Here is a 16,975-nt window from a genome sequence, read left to right as displayed (position 1 = left end):
ACTATGCTGATCTCTGCTCTGGTGTCTATAGAGGAGCGTTGACAGTGATTGTTTCTGTCTTGCTCTGTGCTGTTACAGAAGAACTCCGGAAGCACAGCTGGTCAGGTATTCCAAGAGAGGTCCGGCCAATCACATGGAGACTGCTTTCTGTAAGGCTTGTGACCTTCAGTTTTGTGAAAGCACATTCTTCTCAGCATTTAATATTGACAAAGCATTCATTCTCAATAGCCACATATTTTTATTCTATTTAAAAAAAATTCTCAGATAATATGAAAAGCCTTATCTTTACAACCAAACTCCTCCTGAGTTTTCTCTGTCTTGTCTAATGGTCAGCCTGTTCTGTTCCTCTGAAATTGTTCAGCTAATCAAAAAAGGCTCTCTTCTGTATTTTAACCTTTCTTCTCGCTCCCTCAGGGTTACCTGCCAGCCAACAAGGAGCGCAGAGAGCTGGTGCTGAAAAGAAAGCGAGAAGAATATTTCAGGTTCATAGAGCAGTATTATCACTCCAGAACAGATGAGCATTATAAAGACACATACAGACAGGTAATGCTGCAGCTGAATTACCAAAGAGAACTGTAGTTTATGTATCTTAAAGAAGCATGAACAAACCAGTTGTCTGCTTTCATTATCCAGACCAACATCTCAATAATATTTATTCCTGTCAGATCCACATTGACATTCCAAGAACAAATCCTCTGATTCCCTTGTTTCAGCAGCCTGCAGTACAAGAGGTAAGATTACCGAAGCGCAGTCCAAATATCTCAGTAGTAGACGTGCATGTGGGTCATTTTCTTCATGATGAGGGTTGGAATGCTAACTTTGTTTTAGTGTTTGTTTTGTTCATTTGTCCAATTTAAAGTGAAGCAGGGGCTTGTTTTTGAGTTTAGTGGCTTTTCTAGCTATTTCTTAGCCATTATCACAAATTATTTAAGCAGTAGACAAACAGTATGTTGTTATTACATCAATAGAAAGGGGCCTTGTATGAGCTTTTGCTTTTATAAGACATACAGTGGTGTGAAAAAGTGTTTGCCCCCTGCCTCATTTCCTGTTTTTTTGCATGTTTGTCACACTTAAGTGTTTCGGAACATCAAACCAATTTAAACAATAGTCAAGTACAACACAAGTAAACACAAAATGCAAGTTGTAAATGAAGGTGTTTATTAGTAAAGGTGAAAAAAAATCCAAACCATCATGGCCCTGTGTGAAAAAGTGATTGCCCCCTAAACCTAATAACTGGTTGGGCCACCCTTAGCAGCAACAACTGCAACCAAGTGTCTGCAATAACTTGCAATGAGGCTTTTACAGCGTTCTGGAGGAATTGTGGCCCACTCATCTTTGCAGAATTGTCCCAATTCAGTTACATTAGAGGGTTTTCGAGCATGAACGGCCTTTTTAAGGTCATACCACAACATCTCAATAGGATTCAGGTCAGGACTTTGGCTAGGCCACTCCAAAGTCTTCATTTTGTTTTTCTTCAGCCATTCAGTGGTGGACTTGCTGGTGTGTTTAGGATATTGTCCTGCTGCAGAACCCAAGTACATTTAAGCTTGAGTACACGAACAGATGGTCTGACATTCTCCCTCAGGATCTCTTGGTAGACAGCAGAATTCATAGTTCCATTTATCACAGCAAGTCTTCCAGGTCCTGACGCAGCAAAACAGCCCCAGACCATCACACTACCACCACCATATTTTACTGTTGGTATAATGTTCTTTTTCTGAAATGCAGTGTTCCTTTTACGCCAGATGTAATGGGACACACACCTTCCAAAGAGTTCCACTTTTGTCTCATCGGTCCACAGAATGTTGTCCCAAAAGTCTTGGGGATCATCAAGATGCGTTTTGGAAAAATTGAGATGAGCTTTAATGTTCTTTTTGCTCAGCAGTGGTTTTCTTCTTGGAACTCTGCCATGCAGGCCATTTTTGCTCAGTCTTTTTCTGATGGTGGAGGCATGAACGCTGACCTTAACTGAGGCAAGTGAGGCCTGCAGTTCTTTGGACGTTGTTGTGGGGTCTTTTGTGACCTCTTGGATGAGTCGTCGCTGCGCCCTTGGGGTAATTTTGGGCGGCCGGCCACTCCTGGGAAGGTTCACCACTGTTCCATGTCTTCGCCATTTGTGGATAATGGCTCTCACTGTGGTTCGCTGGATTCCCAAAGCTTTGGAAATGGCTTTATAACCCTTTCCAGACTGATAGATCTCAATTACTTTCTTTCTCAATTGCTCCTGAATTTCTTTGGATCTCGGCATGATGTGTAGCTTTCAAGGATCTTCTGGTGGACCTTACTGTGTCAGGCAGCTCCTATTTAAGTGATGTCTTGATTGGGAACAGGTGTGGCAAAAATCAGGCCTAGGTGTGGCTAGGGAAATTGAACTCAGGTGTGAAAAACCACAGTTATAGTATGTTTTAACAAGGGGGGCAATCACTTTTTCACACAGGGCCATGATGGTTTGGATTTTATTTCACCTTTACTAATAAACACCTTCATTTACAACTTGCATTTTGTGTTTACTTGTGTTGTCCTTGACTATTGTTTAAATTGGTTTGATGTTCCGAAACACTTAAGTGTGACAAACATGCAAAAAAACAGGAAATGAGGCAGGGGGCAAACACTTTTTCACACCACTGTATAACGTACGGCCTTGTTCACATTTAGCCATTCACGCTATGCTCGTTGCTTTGTGGCTGACAGTATTGTACATTCTGGGCTTTGTTATATTAACTGGATCCTCCCATTGATAGTCACTTTATTAGTGTCCCCTCACACATTTGTGTCCTCGCCACACCAAGATGTAGAATTTTATTGATATTATTGTCTGTGGTTGCTGCATAGCTGCTAGTGTCTTCCTGTAGGTACACACACACTTGAGCATAGCAATGTGAAGTTACACATTCCCCTTTAAAATTTTAATAACATATTCACAAATAATTCAAAGCATTGCTCTTACAAAGAAACACGCCCTCCTGTCTACCTGCACATAATACAACACAATGACTGTATACTATATTAGATTATTCTTTTTTATTACACATTGATTTTTTCTATATATTTATAATAATTTATGCATCACTATTACTGTGCAACCAATTAAAACTATCCAGCATCTGAAAAACTAGCCTACCAGCTAGCTGTAACTGAGCTAAGCTAAATGATTCTAGCACTGGTTATTTCATTAAGTTAGCTGAAAATCATTAGCAGACAGATAAGCTCTGACAGTTTTAGGTAACTTTATTCCCTCAAGACAGTTTGCTATGCTGACTAACAGCTTGTCTGCTTTAATAGGAAAGCTAGCCAATGTTAGTTAACACAGGCCAGAAGAAATTAGCTCTGGGTTGGTGTTGACGTCTACTTTTGTTAGATAAAACTAGCTTTCTTATGGCTAATGTTAGCTAATCTGTTTGAGCCCACACAATTTAGAGTAATCTTAATTGTGTTGGAGAATTACACGTTGTCACTATTGAATATGATGATCACAGCACAGATAAAACCAGTAAGATATTTTGATTTGAACTAACCGAAATGAAGATAATGAAGTTTCTCATTGTTACCATGGAGGTTATGTTTTCACTCCTGTTTGTTTGTTTGTCTGTCTGTTAGCAATATAACTTTAAAGGTTTTTAACCAAACTTGACCAAACTTTCTCAAAATATTCCTTAGGGACCGAAGAACATATGATTTAATCTTCAAGGTCAAAGGTCAAGGTTACCAAAAATCTTTCAAAAGTTAAAAAAGTCCAGTACCAGACTGGTATTGTATACAACTGGTTGTTTTTCATTGTGTTTTTCTTTTTTTCATTTACTTCTTTTTGAGGATGCTATTAGGGTACATAAACTGAATAAAATACATCCCAACAGTATATGCCATAATCTATTCATGTGGATCTTATTTTTTAAAATAAAAATATAGAATCACATTTTACAGGTTTTAAAAGCCAATAAAATAAATTTCTAGTCTTTGTGATCTAGTAATTTATGATGGACTATGGCAACATTGTGTGGGATTGGGTAGTACTGGCACAGAAATTTTGGTGTGGGCGAGGTATGCGCTTTACTCAGTGCCCTTCTAGTCTTTATTTGTGTGTGCTGAGGTGGCATATCGTCTTCATCTCCCCAAAAGAATTCACATTCCTGGTTTGTTCTGTGGTGAATAGTACTGAGGGCACTGTAAGTGATATAGTGTTGTGGTTTGGCGTATTTGCCTATCATTGAGGAAGAAGTTTAATCAAATTACTACACTCAGAGGAAGTTAGCTGTTAAAAAGGAACTGCACTGAGCCGAGCTTGTTCTGCAAATGTAGTGATTTTTAGTGGTTCTCTAAACAGCAAAGATTTGTCTTTAGATTAATTGAAAACCCTGGCAATAATTATTTTTGAATATTCAGCTTTGTCAATGTACATACACAAATGTGTGTTTACAGTCATGGTAAAACGAAAGTACAGCCTCTATCAATTTGAAGTATTTACATATTCAATTCAATTCAATTTTATTCATATAGCACTAAATCACAAGAAACAATCACCTCAAGGCGCTATTGTAAGGTAAAGACCCTATAATAATTACAGAGAAAACCCAACAGTCAAAATGACCTCCTATGAGTAATAACTTGGTGACAGTGGGAAGGAAAAACTCTCTTTTAACAGGAAGAAACCTCCAACAGAACCAGGCTCAGGGAGGGGGGGTCATCTGCTGAGAGGGGGCTGAGGGGAGAGAGACAGGACAAAAGACACACTGTGGAAGAGACAGAGATTTATAATAACTAATGATTAAATGCAAAGTGGAGTATAAACAGAGGTGAATGAAAAGAAACATTCAGTGCATCATGGGAACCCACCAGCAGACTAGGCCTATAGCAGCATAACTAAGGGAGGGTTCAGGGTCACCTGATCCAGCCCTAACTATAAGCTTGATCATAAAGGAAAGTTTTAAGCCTAATCTTAAAAATAGAGAGGGTGTCTGTCTCCTGAATCCAAGCTGGGAGCTGGTTCCACAGAAGAGGGGCCTGAAAGCTGAAGGCTCTGCCTCCCATTCTACTCTTAAGTATCCTAGGAACCACAAGTAAGCCAGCAGGCTGAGAGAGAAGTGCTCTGTTGGGGTGATATGGTACTATGAGGTCTTTGAGATAAGACGGGGCCTGATTATTCAAGACCTTGTAGGTGAGGAGAAGGATTTTAAATTCTATTCTAGATTTAACAGGGAGCCAATGAAGAGAAGCCAATATGGGAGAAATCTGCTCTCTCTTTCTAGTCCCTGTCAGTACTCTAGCTGCAGCATTTTGGATCAGCTGAAGGCTTTTCAGGGAGCTTTTAGGACAGCCTGATAATAATGAATTACAATAGTCCAGCCTAGAAGTAATAAATGCATGAATTAGCTTTTCAGCATCACTCTGAGAAAGGATGTTTCTAATTTTAGAAATATTGCGCAAATGCAAAAAAGCCGTCCTACATATTTGTTTAATATGTGCATTGAAGGACATATCCTGGTCAAAAATGACTCCAAGATTTCTCACAGTGTTACTGGAGGCCAAAGTAATGCCATCCAGAGTAAGTATCTGGTTTGACACCATGTTTCTAAGATTTGTGGGGCCGAGTACAAGAACTTCAGTTTTAACTAATTGATGTGTGTCATCTGGCTTCATGGATAGATAAAGCTGGGTATCATATGCATATGCATAAGGCCTGGCTCACAGTCTCCACTCTAATTCATCCCAAAGGTGTTCTATCAGGCTGAGGTCAGGACTCTGTGCAGGCCAGTCAAGTTCTTCCACACCAAACTGGCTCATCCATGTCTTTATGGAGCTGCTTTGTGCACTGGTGTGCAGTCATGTTGGAACAGGAAGGGGCCATCCCCAAACTGTTCCCACACAGTTGGGGGTATAAAATTGTCCCAAATGTCTTGGTATGCTGAAGCATTAAGAGTTCCTTTCACTGGAACTAAGGGGCCGAGCCCAACTCCTGAAAAACACCCCCACACCATAATCCCCCCCCCCCCCCCCCCCCCCACCCAAACTTCACACTTGGCACAGCGCAGTCAGGAAAGTACCGTTCTCCTGGCAACCACCAAACCCAGACTCCTCCATCAGATTGGCAGATGGAGAAGTGTGATTCATCCCTCCAGAGAACACATCTCCACTGCTCTAGAGTCCAGTGGCGGCGTGCTTTACACCACTGCATCCAACATTGAGCTTGGTAATGTAAGGCTTGGATGCAGCTGCTCGACTATGGAAACCCATTCATGAAGCTCTCTACACACTGTTCTTGACGCCACATGAAGGTTGGAGGTCTGTAGTGACTGACTGCAGAAAGTTGGTGACCTCTGTGCACTGTGGCTCAGCATCCACTGACCCTGCTCTGTGATTTGCTATCAGTTGCTATCATTCCCAATCACTTCCACTTTGTTATAATCCCACTAACAGCTGACTGTGGAATATTTAGTAGTGAGGAAATTTCAGGACTGGACTTGTTGCACAGGTATCCTCCTATCACGGTACCACGCTGGAATTCCCTGAGCTCCTGAGAGCGACCCATTCTTTGACTGATGTTTGTAGAAGCAGTCTGCATGCCTAGGAGCTGGTTTATACACCTGTGACCATGGAAGTGACTGCAACACCTGAATTCAATGATTTGGATGGCTGAGTAAATACTTTTGGCAGTCTAGTGTAATATACTGTAGGATAGTCTTATTATTTAATACAGTACATTTCAGCTATATTCCCCACGATGCCCAGCCATAAGCATAAGACACACCGGTCATGTTGTTGCACCTTAATTAATGTAAACAGCAGTTGCACAGTAATGACAACTGCACTCACTCATTTTTCACAAGTTTCAGTTTGCCAAACTCTAAAATTTGCACAATATATAAAATAAGAACACAAACTCATTCGTGTTCTTATTTCAGTTCATTCTCTTGAAAGAATCAAATTTTAGAATCAAAGAAAGTAAATCTGTAAAACATAACCGTAAATCATTTGTGCTATTTTGGCAGACACTTCATATTCTGCAAGATTTGGACAGGAAAAACTACCACAGTTGAACATCAGCAGTAATTTCCTTTGTTTCCTCAGGTTTTTGAGCGGATTCTCTTTATCTGGGCCATCCGTCACCCAGCCAGCGGTTACGTTCAAGGAATCAATGATCTGGTCACACCTTTTTTTGTTGTCTTCCTGTCAGAGTTTGTCAGTAAGTTACCTGTTGAACCTGGAATGCACTGTTTGTTTTTTAGTTAGGTTATGGTCAGGTTTATGTATATATTAAATAACATTTTAAAACATTCTAAACTTTTTTTTATCAAAGCTCAGCTGTGGTCCGCATCCAGAAATCTCCATAAGAGTCATCAGTCTCATTTAGCATTATTTGTTTTTCCAGCGGAGGATATGGAGAACTTCGAGGTGGCAGCACTGCCTCTGGAAACCCAGAGAAATATTGAAGCTGACAGCTTCTGGTGCATGAGCAAGCTGCTGGATGGAATACAGGTCAGGCCACACACATACATCTCAGTGCTAATCTAAAACTAGTGAGCAGCTTTACTGAAATAGATTTCTTTTCAGGACAACTATACCTTTGCCCAGCCTGGAATCCAGAACAAAGTGAAAGCTTTAGAGGAGCTGGTCAGCAGGATAGATGGTAAGAGGACAAGCTTGTGCTTATGGAAACAGCTTCCACAAGCTAATAGAAACCCACAGTTTTAAGTGTGTGTGTGTGTGTGTGTGTGTGTGTGTGTGTGTGTGCGCGTCTGTTGCCAGAGGACATTCACAATCATTTCAAGAGGTATGAAGTGGAGTACCTGCAGTTTGCTTTCCGGTGGATGAACAATCTTCTGATGAGGGAGTTGCCACTTCGCTGCACTATTCGTCTGTGGGACACCTACCAGGTAAAGCTGAGTGTCCAGCATTTTCTAAGCTTTTATGAGCAGTGATCCCTCACATCTGTCTTAGACTATCTGCTGCTATTTCATTCAGTGCCTGCATCTGCAGTGCACTGTGATTATTTTGTGCTCTGTGGGGCCAGATGTAGAAATTTTATGAAATCTTGTTAAGTGCACCTGAGACACATTATACTACATTATACCTGCCACATTGGTCGCTTCATGCACCGCTGATGGCATCATCACATCCATTTGTGCTCGCCCTTACAGCACAGGTACTCGCTGCAGTATTCTCCTGAACGATACCGTATTTTTCGGACTATGCGTCGCTCCGGAGTATAGGTCGCACCAGCCAAAAAATGCATAATAAAGAAGAAAAAAACATATATAGGTCGCACTGGACTATAAGTCGCACTTTTTTTGGGGGGGGAGGGGGGGGGGGGGGGTTGATAGAATCCGAGACCCAGAGCAGAAATTCCATCTTGAACGGCAATTTAAAATAATAATGGATTAAATAACAGGACGAACACGGTTACGCCTACGTTATGCTAACGTAGCACATTCAGCTACATGACGCACAACGAACACGTGTTCGGTATGTTAACGTAACATTAAGTTATTCAGATAACCATAGCATAAAGAACATACTAACAAGTTAACCAAACCATCAATCCATTGAATTCTTCATCCTCGGTGTCACTTCTAAACAATTCCGTACACTCCGTAGACGAAGCGCCGCTTCCTCTTCTGTGTCGCGTTAGTCAGACTCATCGTCAGCTGCAGTTCCAATTATTCCAGCCTTTCTGAATCCCAACAGGATGGTTTGTCACTGAAGCCCATGTTTTCTTGATCCATCCAATGACTTCCAGGAAAGTTGGGTGGCGCATTCTCCCAGTTGCCGTTAAGCTGTGCTCTCTATCCATCATCCACTGCGCCCACAGGTTACGCAAGACTGCCTTAAAGCTGCAGTTCACGGAGATGTCAAGTGGCTGGAGTATTTTGGTTCATGTGTTATAAATGTCACATATACGTCGCTCCGGAGTATAGGTCGCACCCCCAGCCAAACTATGAAAAAAAGTGCGACTTATACTCCGGAAAATACGGTAGTTGTCGCCCCTCAGCAGAGGTGGCAAAGGTCACACATTTACTTGAGTAGAAGTACAGGTACTTGTGTTAAAAATACTCTGAAAAGTAGCTCTTTGGTCATTTCTACCAGCTGTTTTTGTGCAAAGCTGACTGAACCTTGTGCTATATTAATCTAAACAGAAAAACGAGTACAGTCAGGGGTTAAAGTGGGATTCAGCAGGTGGAGGAGCCCTAACATCAGTTGTAGTGATTCAGTGTGAAGTGCAGTAGAATCACAGCTCACAATAATTTCTAATGTGAGCTCCAGTAGATTTTCTTTCTGTACAGGCTGCGATCAGCTGACACGTGCTGCTATCCTGGCAGACTTCTATCCCCTACACTGACAGTATACTGTTTCTATACTGGACTGTATACAGTTGGTATAAAGGTTGAATTCAGTGCATGAAGCTAAGTATCATCAGCTTAAATTTAAATTCATCTCTTGATGCAACCTAATGACCACCACAGCCGCTGTGCACGTCCAACGCTGAGCTTTACTGTAAATTCACCACAGTTTGACAAGCTAACCTGTTTATTCTGCACTAAACTGTCCACTATTTTCATGCAACCTTTGAATAACACAAATTTTGTGTAACTCAGTTTGTTTTACAAGGTGTTTCACAATATAAAAAATAAACAACTTCACATCATATATAGATGCAATTTTTGATTAAAAAATAAGAAAATTACATTAAATTTCAGTTTATCAAATGCCACAGAGCAGTCCTTACCTTTAAGTCTGACTTCTCTTTTTCCTCTCTTCTTCCTCACGTCTTTCTCTGAGTGAAGTTGTCTCTCATTCTTTTCTCCCTGGGAAATGCAGCAGCTCTACCTTTAGCTAGAAGACACATTGCGTGACAGACTGCGCACAAACACTTTGAAAAACTTTGCTCCCTTTATGCTCGCTCCTCTTCTGTACCACAAGCTAGATGCTGAAGTACCGCGACCACAGTATCAAAAACGCCGCTCCAGATCATTCAGGCCTATTTTAACCCCTGAGTACAGCACTATAAATGATGCATAAATTATATATCTCTTTGTACGCGATAAGCTCCAGTGATGGATACACCAAGACACAGTGTCTTTTATGTGTTACTGTTCCTCCATTCGGGCTCAGTTCAGTTTTATGTTTGAAGGCGCTGTGATAAGAAATAAAAAAGCTGAAGTAATGAGCCTGTTTTGAAAATGTAAGCAGTATAAAGTACAGATATCTGTGTAAAGTACCTGAAAACTCTACTTAAGTACAGTAAGAAAGTATTTGTACTTCATTACTTCCTACCTCTGCCACTCAAACAAAACCTCCACATCAGTGCTGGTATCAATGGTTTTTTTTCCACAAAGCTTTATCTTTTCAAACTGTTTAGAATCTGTCAATCTCTGAGCTTCTGTACTGATATATCATTATAATCACAGTAAAAAAACAATCCTACAAGCACCAGGTTACAAAAACTGAGAGGTGCACAACCAGCAGAGATGGCAGATTGCGACAGTGCCATTTGCCAAGCACCAGATGGCAGGTATAATGGGGCCCTGATAAATTTAGTACATTTAAACCAAATGCAAAAGCATTCAAGCTCATTAGTGCAACATGTGCAGCTAAAAATAATTAAAGGTGACAAGCTATGTGTGTTAATCATCTGGTGGCGACACCACCAGATGATTAACACACATAGCAGCTAAATCCTGTAGCTGACTGAGAAAGAATACAAAGTGCACAATAAATTAAGTGCATTTTAAATTTAAGCATATTATCATTTGGTCCAAATTTGAAAAAAAAAAAATCTCACAACCTCTAACTCATCATCATTGCTTCCTTGTTTATCTTTGAAGCAAAATCTGTGATGAATGTGTTCATATACTTTTAGATGCATTTTGCTTCTTGGAAAGGTCTGACTGCTGATAACAATATATGATATGTATCAGGTACAGCTACAGTACAAAGTGTACGATGTGGTCCGAGTGAAGTAAAGAGGTGTGAAGGGGTGGATCAATCAAATTATTTAAGTAATTATTTAACTCAACTAATGTCTAAGTTGTCAGTCTCCGTGAAATAATATTGGTACAAAATCTTTAACAAACTAGATACTGAAATAGGCCAATGACTGAGCCTGACTGATCAAGCATAATTTGATTAATTTTAAGCCATAGGTATTGCATTTCCAATTTAAGCCGTCCCCATGAGCCACAGTCTTTGCAAATGTCTTTTTAAAATGTCCGAGGTAAGTCTTTACATATTTTATCTAATCTGAAAAAACTAATTTAGCGTAGACTAAGAAAATGATGAGATCCTAGCTGCGAGCTCAATGCTAAGGCACGTTAGGAGTGTTGCTCACTGACTCCACTTCTGTGACTTGAGCTCACATTAAGTAAGATTTCAGTTGTTTGTTTCGTGTTTACTGCTTTTATGTTGGGGTTAACAGATCATGATCTGTTACATGTTGTTTTTTCTCTGTTTATATCGTGCATCCTAAATTTATGTCCCCAATTAAAACTGACCAAACTGTTATAGCCACTTCCAGTATATTAGTCTACCAATTTAGGCTCTTAATGAAAAGTGCTGGTGGGGTTAATTGTGCAAGCTGTACTCCCCTCCAGAAATCAACAGCAGGTCAGCATTGCTGCGTCAGCATGGATGACAAAAAGATTAATTGAGGATACAAGGAGCTGTATGGTTCCAGGAAGCTTTATTATTCATAGCTGATAAGCAGTACAGTGATGACACAATAGAAATACACAGTAGGTTCTGCACTCGTGACTGATGGACAATAAAAAACAAAACAAAACAAAATACAGTAATCCGGTGCAACAACAGCACAAACTGCAGTGTGAAGAACTACCATAGACTTTACACTGCTGCGGTCATAAACTGGCCGTAGGATGGACACCAACATTACCTTCTGCATATTAAAGCTTCAGCTTGAACATTTTGGAAATTTTCAACATTTTGATTTTAGAAAAGTGGACATGACAGCCGAGGAGTGGATCTAAGGATCAGAGATACTGCACACTGTGGCAACTTTTGAATCATCAGAGTAGCTACGACACAAAGTATATTATCTCATATTTTTTGTCTTGTATTTTACACTAAATAGGACTATAATTTAAAAAATTAATGATGTCTTAAATAGGACTTGAAACTGGGAATTGAGCCCATAAACTCATCAGAAAAGTGTTTACTGACAGATGAAGTGGAACGTGACACCTTTTTCCTCACAGACTTCTGTACAGTCAGACTTTTTGCAGTCGTCCCTTTCTGAACATTAGAAAGACAGTTTTAGGTCACTTCATTTTTCAGACACGTCAGTCTTAGATAGAGAGTTTGTGGCTGCACTATATGTCTATTACACAGTATTTATAAGTGTTCGGACATTTCTTTTCTTATAACTTTTGTAAAAGGTTGGATCTGTGCTGTAATTGGCTACGATGGTTCTGTTTTCCACAGGCTGAAGCGGAGGGCTTCTCCCACTTCCACCTGTATGTCTGTGCTGCTTTCCTCATTGAGTGGCGCAAAGAAATCCTTTCCATGGTTGACTTTCAGGTACTTTTGTGTTTGTCATCCACTTTTAGCTGAGACAGTAATAGGATCCATTTAAAGCAGAGTGGTTTTGGTGAGAAGGGAGCTGACTTCTGTTATTTAACTTCATTTTCTGTTCATCTTCAATTTTGATGCTGGTTTATGGTAACGAGTTAGCAAGTGTCTATCACAAAATATGTTAGCATACACAAGACTTCCTGAATCACAGCCTGCTTTTATATGGTACCATAATTTACTAAATAAAGGTTCTGTAATCATTAAGACTTGATTAAGACGTGATTGAGATGATGAACTGGAGCGAGGAAGCAGTGGGGTCATTTTCAAAACTGTGATTTGACTTCCTTTTATGACTCGAGACACCGCTGTCGCTTATAGCCGCTGCTGGCTATAAGAAAGAATGTTGTTTACTTCAGTGTTAACGTCCTTTCAGATCAGGAAGCTGTGTCTCTTTTACACAATATTTCAAATTCATTTAAAAGGTTTTGCTTTTACGTTCTTTAAATGTAGCTTTCAGTATGATTTGTTCTCAGTAATCTCGTTTCAGTCTTTCAGATTTCTCGTCTTTTGTTACGTTTTCCCACACTTCAACATGTCAGTGTGATTTTTGCTTGAATACCAGAAAATAAAAATGACACTTTTTGTTTTGTAGTCAGTTTTTCCAATCAGCTATGCATGCATTTTACATGCTTCCCATGCAGTATTGTATATACTGTGAAATCTTTGCATCCCCACATTTCCAAATGGTGTCAGTGTCTTAGGGAGCTCTGTCTTGTTCTTCAGGGTCTCCTCATGCTACTGCAGAACCTTCCTACGATCCACTGGGGAAACGAAGAAGTGGGTCTCCTCCTGGCTGAAGCCTACAGACTCAAGTACATGTTTGCAGATGCTCCCAGCCACTACAAGCGATAAGCCTGATGCTTCCACATCAGGGAAAATGCTGCGCTTTGACTTTTAAAATCAATCTAAGCAGTGAGTGGACGGACTCACGGTGTCTGAGATGCACTTCAGGTGCTGCCTCTGAGGTGACGTAAACGAGACTGACATGATGTCAGGTCAGAGTTATCAAGTTTATCCTGTGAAAATAAAGTCCAGTGAATATTACATGGATTTTGGGCTTACGGTGCACATGGACCTCAGTGAATATGGGACTATTTGCAGGCAGCGCTGCATGGCAACAAAAAAGCACAGCTATGCCACTTTGGTTTACTTATATTGTTTTGGTCATTGTGTGCTTGGAAGAACACACTGTAATATAATGGGATGATGAATGTTTGTGAGATCATCCTTTTAGTCAGAACTGGTATCTACAGATTATATTTTTTTGCATTTCTTTTTTGTTTTACAAGGGACAATATTGGTGTAACGCAGGTAACTGGAATACTTTGTCATTTTCGATTTCAAAGATGTCAAAGTTTAGTTTGACACTGTCTAGCTGTTATAACTAGAACTGCGTCCCCTTCCTTTGATATTCTGGGTTGTAATTAGGCGTAGGCCCTAAGAGTAGCAAATAGTAGGTACTGTATTTAATTTTAGGCTGTGTTTCAGAAAAAAAACTGATTTGTCTCAATATCCCTTCCTGCTCATTTTGAAATCACTGTGAAGAACTGGGGAATAGGCCTGAAATAACAACAATCATGGAGCTAGAATTCTGTTTAAAAATGTAAACAATTAGTCCTTCCTGAACCTGGAAATTTTATTACATTTTGTAATCCAGTTTTAGATAAGATTGCAGGGCACGCTGCATCAGCACTCATGAGATCAGCACCAGCCTGTCTGTTTTGGCCTGAGGGTCGAAGATTTACCCAAAGTTCTGCTGATTGTTAAGTATTTTCAGAGATACCTAAAATCTGTGCAAAATATCAAGTGGTGAAAAACGTTTGATTACCTCAGTTATAGAGATTATTTACTATCTAACAATCAGTATGTTTTAATTGGAGGAAATGCCTCTGTTGGTACTGAAGGTCATCATGCTGTTTGAGACACAGCGCAGCTCCAAATCCGTGACGGCACGTTTGTTATGAGCGTTGGTGATGTACTCATGCAGCGAAAGCTTGTGTTTTATTTGGTTCAGGTTGGGTTGCTGTGACTTTACCCTGTCAGTAACATGTTCCAGGAAACTGGTTATTAGTATGACAGTGTTTTTCTTTTTTTAAGTATGATTGTGTGCGTTACAACTCATCTACCTTCATTGCCAGTGATAATTATGGTACAGCATATGTTTGGAAGGTATGACAATCATTGCACTCATTACATTTTACTTTCATATTCTTACTGTTACATTGACAGTTAAGGTTTGGTCATCTGCTTCACACTTAAAACTGATCCATGCTGGACCAAAAGCTTTGTTACAACGTTTCGACACCCATCTAATGGCTGCCACCGTCGTCAACCACAGCAGACTGCGTGGAGCAGCGGTCTTCATGAGTCTGAACCCCTTTCAATTTAACCTGAATTCTGAGCTACTTAATGGCATCATATTCAGGGACGTACTACTGAAGACACGATGGTATTTAAAATGAAATAGATTCTCCTTTATTTATGTCATCAGTCTGATACACTGTTTGTCAGTCATCGGTTTTTAATTCCTCAATCTTCACCAACCATTTTGAATGTTTTTGAGTGTTACAGTATACCTGTATCCTTAAAGTCACTCTCATTCATTCAGGTGAGCCATATGATTGTGTTATCACTGTGATGGTATTGTTCACTTGTTTGTTTGTTTGTTTGTTTTGTTTTAATTTATAGGTTAAAAATAATAACTAAAGCCTAACAAAATGTGTTTTCCATGCAGCAAAATGCCAAATCTTTATCGGGACAATACAGACTGTTTTAGAGTGCTTCAGTAGTCAGTGCTGCGTTCAGCCTTTAAATGAAGACTTGTTAAATTATTACAGTCTCTACTGTATATTCACCTTTTCTGTTTATATTAAATGAATTGTATTCCTCATTATGTTGTGTGTGTGCACGTGAAGGGGGTGGCATTTGTCATGCACAGATGTTCATCACTTCTTCATATATTTTTCTGTATTTTTAATAGCAGTTTTTAAAGCACATGGTTCTAAAGTGCTTCGTATTTATTATAAAATCCACATGGGAAAAAAATAATTGTTCATCAGAGCACATACAGTGCTGTGAAAAGTATTTGCCTGATTCCTGATTGCTTTCTTTTTCTTTTTGCATATTGTCACATGTTTCATAAAACAGATTTTAATATTAGATAAAGATCACCCAAGTAAATACAAAATGCAATTTTTAAATGATTTCATTTATTAAAAGAAACCTACCAGGCCCTATGTAAAAAAAGTAATCCCCAACCCTTATTAAATCATGAATGAACTGTGATTAACCAAATTTGCTGGAAAGCTGAGTTCAATTTCATGACCCACACCCAGGCCTGATCCCTGCCAGACCTGTTTAATCAGGAAATCAGTTAAATAGAACCTGCCTGACAGACTGAAGTACGCTAAAAGATCTCAAAAAGCAGCAAAGAAACTCATCAGATTTTAATCTTAGACATTTCATAAAAAGAACATCCTCTCAGCAGTGTCATGGTGGTGGTAGTGTGATGGTCTGGGGCTGCTTTGCTGCTTCGGGACCTGGACAGATTGCTGTAGTTGATGGAACCATGAATTCTGCTCTACCAGAAAATCCTGAAGGAGAATTTCAGCCATCAGTTCGTGCCCTGAAGCTCAAGCGCACTTGGATTATGCAGCAGGACAATGATGTGAAACACCAGCACGTCCAGCTCTGAGTGGCTCAAAAAACAAATATATAAATAAAATTAAGGTTTTGGAGTGGACTAATCAGAATCCAGACTTTAATCTGATTGAGATGCTTTGGCATGTTCATGCTTGAAACCCTCCAGTATGGCTGAATTAAAACAATTCTACAAAGAAGAGAGGGCCAAAATTCCTCCACAGTGATGTGAAAGACTCATTGCAAGGTATTGCACAGGCTTGATTGCAGTTCTTCCTGCCAAGGATGGCACAACCACTGTAGGGGGTAATCGGTTTTTCACATAGGCCCAGGTAGGTTTGGATAGCTCCTTTTCATTTAATAAATAAAATCATCATTTAAAAAACTGCATTTAGTATTTACCTGGGTTATTTTTGTCTTATAATTGCTTGATGATCTGAAACATTTAAATGTTTAAAGTATTTCTGCGTGACAAATTCTCTCCATCTGTTTTCTTCCACTTTTCCAATTCAGGAAAGGACAGAAGGAGAAGTCATAGTACATCAAAGGGCTAAAACAGAGAAACAGTCATTCACACTCACATTCACACCTATGGCCAATTTAGAATTGTCAGCTAGCCAAACCCATCCATATGGGGGACTGCGGGAGGAAGCCGGAGTACCCAGCGAGAACCCATTCATGCAGGGTGAAGTACGCTAAAAGATCTCAAAAAGCAACAGATCATCAAAGAAACTCAAGAACAGCTGAGAAACAAAGT

General features: G+C 39.8%; 1 protein-coding gene across 4 annotated transcripts in view; it reads left to right on the top strand.

The window, feature by feature from the left end:
- tbc1d22b (TBC1 domain family, member 22B) overlaps positions 1 to 16,886 on the top strand; it is a 35,849-nt gene extending 18,963 nt beyond the window's left edge. For 3 of the 4 annotated variants that reach the window (XM_030734618.1, XM_030734616.1, XM_030734615.1), the window contains 9 exons: positions 79 to 149; positions 415 to 543; positions 666 to 731; positions 7,063 to 7,177; positions 7,364 to 7,470; positions 7,546 to 7,621; positions 7,741 to 7,868; positions 12,430 to 12,525; positions 13,303 to 15,469. In XM_030734618.1, the coding sequence (XP_030590478.1) occupies positions 79 to 149; positions 415 to 543; positions 666 to 731; positions 7,063 to 7,177; positions 7,364 to 7,470; positions 7,546 to 7,621; positions 7,741 to 7,868; positions 12,430 to 12,525; positions 13,303 to 13,431 (917 nt within the window). In that variant the 3' untranslated portion in view covers positions 13,432 to 15,469. Of the gene's footprint in view, positions 1 to 78; positions 150 to 414; positions 544 to 665; positions 732 to 7,062; positions 7,178 to 7,363; positions 7,471 to 7,545; positions 7,622 to 7,740; positions 7,869 to 12,429; positions 12,526 to 13,302; positions 15,470 to 16,731 lie in introns of those variants that run through there. The other variant, XM_030734617.1, reaches the window with a different exon arrangement.
- Positions 16,887 to 16,975: the final 89 nt, after the last annotated feature.

This window comes from Archocentrus centrarchus, chromosome 7 (assembly GCF_007364275.1).
Source record: "Archocentrus centrarchus isolate MPI-CPG fArcCen1 chromosome 7, fArcCen1, whole genome shotgun sequence".
Taxonomy (NCBI): domain Eukaryota; kingdom Metazoa; phylum Chordata; class Actinopteri; order Cichliformes; family Cichlidae; genus Archocentrus; species Archocentrus centrarchus.
This window is presented reverse-complemented; position numbering and strand designations above follow the sequence as displayed.